Consider the following 9492-nt stretch of genomic DNA (forward strand, 5'->3'; position numbering starts at 1 on the left):
CATCCAATAATTCTTGAAATAGGGGCCATGTGAAATTCTATTTCCGCTGGGAGTAAGGAAGTCACATTACTTCTACAACATTCCAAAATCATGGGCTATTCCAAAAACATATTCACTATCAGTTATAAATGTTGGCAGTTTTGCCCTTGGCTGAAGTACAAGCCCATGTAAGAGCATATAATTCAGCCTGTTGGAGAACTTATCTCCAAGTTCTAGAATGATTCAACGATATCAAAAGGAGTAGCAATAACATACCCAGCACAATATTTGCATTGTCACCTTTTAAATAAGAACCATCAGTAAACCATAAGAAGTCAGCATTACCCAATGGAATTTCCTGCAGATCTTCGAAAGGAGTCAGGTGATCTGTCAGTGTTAAGGAGTCATGAGGGACTTTGTCAGTGATGGAGGGGAGACGAGTATCCAGGTTAAGGTTATGACAACGTCAAAGAGTCATGGAAGAAACAGTTAACAAGGGACTTCATAGTAGGTGAGGCATGTGACTGAGAAATATTGAGTGTGATGAGAATTCAGGAGGGCTTCTACTGTATGAGGTACAAAAGCGATTAAAGGGGATCCCACAGTGATGTCCTTGGTGGCCTTCACCAAAAGGGCAGTGGCTGTAATGACTCTAAGGCAAGGGGGTTATTATCCCCATGCCACAGGGTCCAGCTGCTGGCTGTAGTACTCTACGGGTCAGTGGTGGTCCTGTGTTTGGGGGTGAGTACCCCAAGGACCGTGCCTTCCTTTTCATGTACAAAAAGGAAGAAAGGAATTCAGAATTGGGATGCCCAAGGGTGGATTCATCAAACTCTCCTTTAAGGCCTTGATGGCTATGTTGTCTGATTCTTCCCATGAACTTGGGTTCAGGGTTGTTACAATTGAGTAAAACACAGAGGTTTGACCATAAGAGAGACACTTGGAATCCAATTTCAGCAATAGCCAACTAGCCCAAGAAAACTTCGCAGTTGGTTCTTAGTTTTGGGTTTTGGGAAACTCGGGACACCATGAAACCTATCTAGATCGAGGTGTAGTACTTATCCTGATAGCAGATGCCCTGGATATTGAACCTGGGTCTGGGCAAGCTGCAATTTTCCTTGGCCATCCTAAGTCCCTTTAAGGCTAAAAGCTTTAGCAAGTGGGTGCTGTCTTCCTGTGAGGAGGCCCGAGAAAAAGAGCAAAGAAGCAAATCATCCACCTATTACAACAAAGTAGAACCTCTAGGGAACTTTATATCAAACAGATTAGCCTTCAGGATCTGCAAAAAATAAGGATTCTCAGTAAAACCCTGAAGCATTACCGTCCAGATGAATTGTTTTTCTTCCCAAGTGAAGGCAAAAACGTATTGCTAGCTTCGTCAACTGAAATACTAAAGAATGCACTGCATAAATTGATTACAGTAAAGAATTTGCTTCTGGTGGGAATGGATGTGAGTAATGTATGAGGGTTAGAAATAGCAGGTTGTTGGGGAGATAGCAAGGTTTTTTATTGCTGGGAGGTCCTAGACAAACCTCTACCCTCACCCTTTAGGTTTTCTCACCAGTAAAACAGGAGTGTTACAAGGATTAATACTAGGGATGATGAGGACTTAAGCCTTGTGATCTTCTATTATGGGCTTTATGCCTTGAAGGGATTCTTTACTTACAGGATGTTGATTAATTCTAGGAAGAGGTTTTGAGGGATCTATTTGAATCTTGATGGGAGTTGTGCTGTGAATTTTTCCAATATCATTTGGAGATTTTGCCCATAAAGAGGGTGGTAGCTGATTCAATAGGGACAAATGATCGGTGTTTCCAGATCTACTCTAGTACTGTTAGAGATGGAACAAATAAAATATGTCAGAGTCAGGTTGGCTGCTTTGATGACTTATCTCCAAGTTCTAGAATGATTCCCCCTTTTGGGAGAAAGCAATTCCAGCATAATCCTTCTCTAGGAAGTCTTGCCCTAACAAATGGGGCAGAGGAACTAAGGAGAAAGGGTTGTGTATCTCTCAAAGAGCCTAAACAAAAGAGAATACGTTCAGAGACAGGAACCTCTCGAGGTTCATTAGAGACCCCCACAATTTGAACAGGGGTTGCTTTATAGTAGTGGGGTTGAGGACCAAGAGTGTGGCTCTGGTGTCAATTAGGACCGGAAGAGATTCATTCCCAATATGGAGAAATGTCTCTCCAAGCCAGTTAAGAGGGAGGATTGGGAAGAACCCCTACAGTTCCTTTGAGTCTTGTCATTGAGAATTGGGAGGACAGTGGAAAGGCTGATTAGAGCGCTGAAGGTACCTGAAGCATTTGAATTTTTAACAATCTCTTTTCCATTGTCCTGGTTCTTTGCAATAATAGCTGAAACTAGAAGGGTTTTGGTTTCATTTAGGGACCTTCATTTGGAGTTGAAGATTAAGAATTTTGGCAATCTCCCTTTTCATCTAGAGTGAGAGAGAGCTGCTTTGCCAGATTAACTGAATCTGGAGTGGACATAGTTTCCCATTCCATTCTGGTCCTTTTTACTAGAAGGGAAAGGTCCCAGTTCAGCCCATTAATAAACAGAGTTAAAAGCTACCCAGGTGGCATCAACATTTGAAGGAAGACCTGAATTTTCTTTAAAAACAATCCGAAGTCAATTGTAAAGTCATGAACAGGTTCGTCAGATTTTTGTGTACAAGTCTGAATTTTGTTCCAATCAACAGGCTTTGGAAAAGCCCTGGAAATCGCTCAGTGAAGTCGACTAGCGAGTGCTCAAGCCTGATCATGTATGAGTTAGTGGGCTGGTCTCCCAGTTTTAATTCTAGAGACATTCAGGATTTCCCTAGTGAGCTGTTTTCATCCAGTGTTGGGCCTGACCTTCACTGAGAAACGTATGAACTAGCTGATGCAAGTCAGAGAAACGAGGCTGGTAAGTTTGAATGACTCTATTAAATCCCTCAGCAAATCTGGAGAATCCTTAGTTACTTTGCCTAAATCTTTGACTATGGCTCACAGTTCAGCTTTAGTCCAGGGACTATAAGAAAGTAAGGGTTTAGCCTCTGGATCCTCGGAAGGCTTAATTTTAAAGGAACAGATTCTGATAGATTCAGAGGAAAAGGGAGTGGGGAGAGTTTCAGGGGAAAAGGGAAATTTGACAAGAAAATTCACATTGGAGAGGACAAGGGGGTGGAGAGGAGGTGTAGGTGGCATAGAAGGGAAGGAAGAAGATGATGCCAGAGGCAGAGTCTGAGACACAAAAGCTGGGGAAGAAGAGCCTGAGGCTTGAGAAGCCATTTTATCTTTCTTTGTTTGCCTCAGTTAATCTTGAAATCTTATTTTTTAGAGAGGCAAAGGTTCCTAAGAACATTTAGACGCCTCAAAATACCAATTGAATTAGGTGCTGCATTCAGTTTTGGAAATTTTAGAGTTAAGTAAGTTTGGGGATTTCAAAAGTTCCCCATAATGGCCATTGACATTCTAAATTGTCTTTAGTTAGGTCGGTTCGTTTAGTTAGAAAGGCACGTAAGGAAGGACGATGGTTTTCAAACATAAAACTGGCTGAGGTCCCTGTAGAGAATACAAATGTGAATACGAAAATATTTAGATAACTGGGATCCCATTTCTCAGAAGTTTTTCTCTAGAGTAAGGGAATAATTTTCAAATAGACTTGCTGTTCAAATAGCTCAAATGGCCTAATACCAGCCAGTTCTAAGGGACAATCTGGTCCCCAAGGAGCCAGACTAAAATCTTAACAGGGCAATTCCAATAGAACAGCCCCTACTTCTGATGGAATTGTGTTGAAGACAGAACTGGCACAGCTCCAGTGAAACAGTCTCTGTTCCTGATGGTATGGACTGAAGTCTAGCCGGTTCCAATGCAGTCTGATTTCACAATCATGCCAAAGTGCCAAATGAGTACTTGCATACAGAACAAGGCCTTAACCAGAAAGGATGAGACTTTAAATAGATCCTGACTAAGACCTGAGAGCTTCAAAAAGCAAAGAAGGCAGAAGTTGGGATCCTGGAGAAAGACTTACCCTCAAATCCCAGAGTCAGCAAGAAAAGCAATGAGCAAAAACAGGTTCAGTGTGAGCACTGCACCTGTCTGCTCAGCAGTCTTGGAGTCATTGGGGGTCTTCTCTGGTCCCTGTACAGGCCACCAAAATGCTCACCTAAAACAAATAGACTTCCAGTTATTTCTCTAGCAAAAATGGATATTTTTGGGCTCAACGAAGAATTGCAATTTGGGGTCTGCAATCATGGCAAGCCACATGCAAGTCCCCTACATCAAGGAGAGGACAACTCTTTTAAAGAGGGGCAAAGGAAGTTGGGAGGGCTACCGTAAACAAAAAGTCCATTGGAGGAATTGAGATTTCGAAGTATAGTGGCTTTCCGTTGGCTGAGTTGTGACAACCTCTTATCAGCTGAGCTCTTGCCAGGCCAGAAGAGGAAGCCTTTCTTCTCCTGTTGGGCTCTGCTTTCATTGTAGGGCAAGAGAGCGCCCCCTTCTGACCTCCCAACTCTATATTAATTGAGGTCCCTGTTTATTAATTTTTTATACTCAAAGTCCAAAAAACTCTGAGAATGAAATCCATTTGGTGGCAAAACTGCCCTATCCTGACCTAATTTGACTGCACAACCATGATTGAACAGATGGAAGGCTATGCAAGCTCCTTAGCACTTAGTGTGGTTAGCAATATACTTTGTGGCAGAAGTTTTTTTTTTTGGCTGCACTGGGTCTTCGTTGCTATGTGCAGGCTTTCTCTAGTTGTGGCGAGTGAGAGCTACTCTTCCTTGCGGTGTGCAGGCTTCTCATTGTGGTGGCTTCTCTTGTTGCGGAGCACGGGCTCTAGGCATGTGGGCTTGAGCAGTTGTGGCTCACGGGCTCTAGAACACAGGCTCAGTAGTTGTGGCACACGAGCTTAGTTGCTCTGCAGCATGTGGGATCTTCCTGGACCAGGGCTCCAACCCGTGTCTCCTGCACTGGCAGGCGGATTCTTTTTTTTTTTTTGAGTTTTGAGTATTTATTATATTTGATTTTAATAAAATAAATTTAATTTTAAGTTGACATAATTTAATTTTTAAATAATGGCTGAGTTTCAACAATCAGTTGTCAAAATTCCTGTAAATTTTGGGAATTCCCTGGTGGTCCAGTGATTAGAACTCCAAGCTCTCACTGCAGAGGGCCTGGGTTCAATCCCTGGTCGGGGAACTAAAATCCCACAAGCTGTGTGGCACGGCCAAAAAAAAAAAAAAAAAAATTCCTGAAAATTTGACAATGAGCCCTCGTGGGCCAATATGAACCAGCTCCAGCACTGCACTGTTTGCCATCCTGCCTTAATGAACAGGACCAGGATTTTATCTGCTTTATTGGCAGGCAGATTCTTAACTGCTGAGCCACCAGGGAACCCCTGTGGCAGAAGTTTTAATGTGTTTGATTATGAGACATTGCTACAGTTTCTTCTGGGAGCGTTTTACATTTGTTGGGTTTTCACTGTATTCCTTTTCAAAATCTGAAACATTCTGAATCCTGAAACACAGCTGTTTTCAAAGAAGAGATTGTGGATTTGTATTTGCAGACAATTCTTAGCCTTGACATCTGCAAATATCAACATTTATCAATACTTTAGGAATTGAATCTTTATCTCAGTTTTACCAAGAGGTCCTTGCTTCTGTCCAATATACTTTTCAAAATTCTGGTTATCTGCTTCTATAGCTGCTCAAGGAGTGGCTGCTCAAGGTCACGGTCTTCTCATGTCTGTGCTTCCTCTTTATTCTATTTCCAAGTCTAATTATATTTTTTGTGGGGAAGAGTCACTCCTGTCGGGGTCTGCGTTATAAATAGAGTTTCCCTTTACACGGGTCCTAGATGTGTCCCTGTAATGCTATTGACCGAGTCTCCTGGAGTAGCATCTCAGAGGTTTACCCTTCGTGTTCACTATGTTGTCAATTTCCCAAATAGGGATTCCATTAAAAATGTAAATATTGACAATTGTAAGGAAAGAGGATCTGGAGTTCTGACTTGAAAGAGAGTGTTAGTGCTTCAAATAAAACATTGCACCATTGGTGACTTTGTTTAGCATTGGAATTCATTAAAAACATGTTTCTAATTAAATAATTACGAAGCTGAGGCCATGCTGGTTAACTCTGCCTACTCTATTTTGCATATTAGTTTAGTTGCTTTGATGATACACATTGCTCAGTTTTGGCAGGATATTATTACATTGTTTTCTGTAATTAAACTGTCATGCAATATTGATTAAAAATACCATGCAATGTTAGCTCTCTAAATTTTTCTCCGTTTTGAAATAATTTTAGAAAGGAACCTTTGATCCAAATATTTGCCCAGTAAATATTATTGGCAGCCTATTATGTGACAGGCCCTCCCATTGGGAGCTGCAAAGGTGAATGAGTCACAGTTTCCTGTTTTTAAGATACTCATATGCTGATCAGAGGAAGAGATGTTAGAAACACATATGATTCATACTAAAATTGGGCTTTGTTGTGTAAGATACACAACCCTATAGGGCAGGGAAGGTGGTATCTGCATTTGACCATTGGGTTTGCCCCGTGTAGAGATCAGTCGTGGAGTTTCATTCAGAATCAAAATCAGTGTCTCTTTTGCTTCTATTCACATTTAACCTTTTCAATTAGCAGACAGTGTGCTAATTGAAAGATCACTCAGGATTCTAGTCCCAGCTCTGCCACTAACTTTCTGACTGATAGGGGCCCCATCAGAGTCACAGCCTTATTAAAAATGCATATCCAGTGACTATAGTAGATAACACTGTATCGTATAATTGAAATTTGCTATGAAAGTAGAACTTAAATATTTTCACCACACACACACACAGGTAAATATGTGAGGTGATAGATGTTTAACTCCACGGGGGTATCATTTTACAGTACATACATATATCAAATTATATCTTACAATGTAATTGCCAGTTATACTTCAATAAAGCTGAAAAAAAAAAAAAGCACATCCAGGCTTTTTTGCAGACGCCGCCACCCCGGAACCTCCCGCACTGCCCAACCACGGTCAACCCTACCGTGTTCTCTGACATCGCTGGCGGCGGCGAGCCCTGGGGCCGCGTCTCCTTCGAGCTGTTTGCAGACAAAGTTCCAAAGACAGCAGAAAACTTTCGTGCTCTGAGCACTGGGGAGAAAGGCTTTGGTTATAAATGTTCCTGCTTTCACAGAATAATTCCGGGATTTATGTGCCAGGGTAGTGACTTCACACGCCATAATGGCACTGGTGGCAAGTCCATCTCTGGGGAGAAATTTGATGATGAGAATTTCCTCCTGAAGCATACAGGTCCTGGCATCTTGTCCATGGCAAATGCTGGCCCCAACACAAACGGTTCCCAGTTTTTCATCTGCACTGCCAAGACTAAGTGGTTGGATGGCAAGCATGTGGTCTTTGGCAAGGAGAAAGAGGGCATGAATATTGTGGAAGCCATGGAGCGCTTTGGGTCCAGGAATGGCAAGACCAGCAAGAAGATCACCATTGCTGACTGTGGACAAATCTAACAATAAATTTGACTTGTGTTCTATCTTAACCACCAGAGAGCACCCCTTCATCCCTGTCTGCTCAAAATATCCTATAATCTTTGTGTTCTCATTGCACTTCTTTGGGTTCCATATTTTCCTAATCCCCCTCCAAGTTTAGCTGAATTGCAAAGTTAAGTTTACGGTTATGAAATAAAAACTAAACAACCAAAAAAAAAAAAAAAGCACATCCGTAGGTCCTACCCAGATCTACTGAATTAGAACTCAGGGGCAGGGCCTGGAATCTGCATTTTAAACAGGCACCACAGATCAACTATACTGCATTTAAAAAGTAAAAATTTAAAATAAAATGAACAGGCACTGCAGGAGATTATTACACAGGCTGAAGTTTGAGAAACACTGGACTGCAGGGCTGTGTAAAGTCTTTTCCAGATCCACAAATTCGACGCAGTGGGGTTGCGATGCAGCTGCCATCCACGTCTTCCTGGAGCTACCACACCCTGCAGCTCCGCCCACATCTTCTTCTCTTCAGTTAACTCATCACAGAGAAGATTGAAGGAGAGAAGGGAAAGCAGCAGGCCCCACGGGAGCCTGAGCCACTGGCTGTGTTCGGACAGTTTGCTGTACCTTTTGGACCTACTTGGGTCTGGTTACACATACACCAGGGACTGGCAAACCACAGCCCATGGGCCAAATCCAGCCCGACCCCTGTTTTGTAGCTTGCATTCTTTGTGAACTAAGAATGGTTTTTACATTTTTAAATGGGAAAAAATCAAAATAAGAATAACATATCATACCCATAAAATTATATGAAATTCAAATTTCAATGTCAATAAATTAAGTCTTCTTGGAACACAGCCACAGCTCATTCATGCACATTTTGTTTATGGCCACTAAATTTGCTCTGAGTGCCATGTGCCGAGGCTGGTCTCAGCTAATGGGGGGATTCCATTTTCTTTGTCGGTGACTGACCGGGGGTAGGTATGTGACCAAGGAGAAATCAGAGAAAGTCTTCTAGGGGCTCCAGGGAAACGTCCTCCTCCCTTATAGAGTGGTACAAAGAGATTTCCTTAAATCTTTTTTTTTTTTTTTTTTTTTTTATTTACTACTTTTATTCTGTGGATCTACCAATAAATCAATGGCATCTTCTTTTAAAAATAAAAATTATGGTTGAATCAGCATTTCTCAAACAGAAGATTGAGATCTTGACCAAAAAGAAAAAAAATTTTCTGAATATACAGAAATGTCTCCCACCTCACCTTTCATTAATTGTTCTATCTTTCTGTATTAAATATACATGTTGAAACAGCCTGCAGGAGATGGTACTGATAACAAAATGGGCAGAACAATTTGCTGCTGAAGGATAATGTAGACTATATGAAATTTTTATGGCTTCAAAATAGTTAGGAATGGATTTGGGGAACTCCACATGTGGATTTCCTTAAATCTTTGAACAATGTCATCCGAGGGCATCCTGCTTGGATTTTCTTCAGTTGCCGTCTTGCATGGGGAAAAGTCCATGAACAGTGGAGATATTGAGCTGGAACTCTGACACAGCTGGTATATATATATTTTTTCTCTCTTTTTCCTCTCTTGCCAACAATATCAAGAATGCTCCAAAGTTATTGCACTTTTCTGATTAAGAACATTCTGGGTAAAATGATTTCTGACTTGTGGTCTAGAAGGAGAGAAAGTATGCTGTGGATATCTTGCATTGCAAGAAAGACAGAGCTGGGTTATTATAGGTGTTGACATTGCCTATGAGCCCCACTTACAAAACTGAGATTAAGTAACTTGCCCAAGTTCACATAGCTGGTCAGCATGGATCTGAACCCAGCAGCCAAGCTCCAGCACCTGTGGTGTTGACCTCTGCACACCACTGCCCTCTCCTCGAGGTCTGGATGAGGCCGATGCTCTCTCTCACCTCCCACCTCCTTTTCAGGGTGGGTCTGACAATCAGGCATGGACAATCAGTGCGTTCCATTCTCACGGCCAGAGTCACTGGTTCAGGTGGGATATGTGAC

The 9492-nt window shown here is 41.9% G+C and overlaps 1 protein-coding gene across 1 annotated transcript; it reads left to right on the forward strand.

The window, feature by feature from the left end:
• The first annotated feature begins 4597 nt into the window (after nt 1–4597).
• Nucleotides 4598–7489, forward strand: LOC103011867 (peptidyl-prolyl cis-trans isomerase A-like). Its single transcript, XM_057526197.1, has 2 exons — nt 4598–4645; nt 6959–7489. The coding sequence occupies exons 1-2, from the start codon at nt 4598–4600 to the stop codon at nt 7487–7489; spliced, it is 579 nt and encodes a 192-aa protein (XP_057382180.1).
• The last annotated feature ends 2003 nt before the right edge of the window (nt 7490–9492 follow it).

The sequence above is a fragment of the Balaenoptera acutorostrata genome, chromosome 13, assembly GCF_949987535.1.
Source record: "Balaenoptera acutorostrata chromosome 13, mBalAcu1.1, whole genome shotgun sequence".
NCBI classification, from domain to species: Eukaryota; Metazoa; Chordata; class Mammalia; order Artiodactyla; family Balaenopteridae; genus Balaenoptera; species Balaenoptera acutorostrata.

Coding starts and splice junctions, on each gene's coding strand:
- LOC103011867 (XM_057526197.1), top strand. CDS start 4,598: ATGATTGAACAGATGGAAGGCTATGCAAGCTCCTTAGCACTTAGTGTG. Junction 4,646..6,958: donor GCTCCTTAGCACTTAGTGTG/GTTAGCAATATA, acceptor GCTTTTTTGCAG/ACGCCGCCACCCCGGAACCT.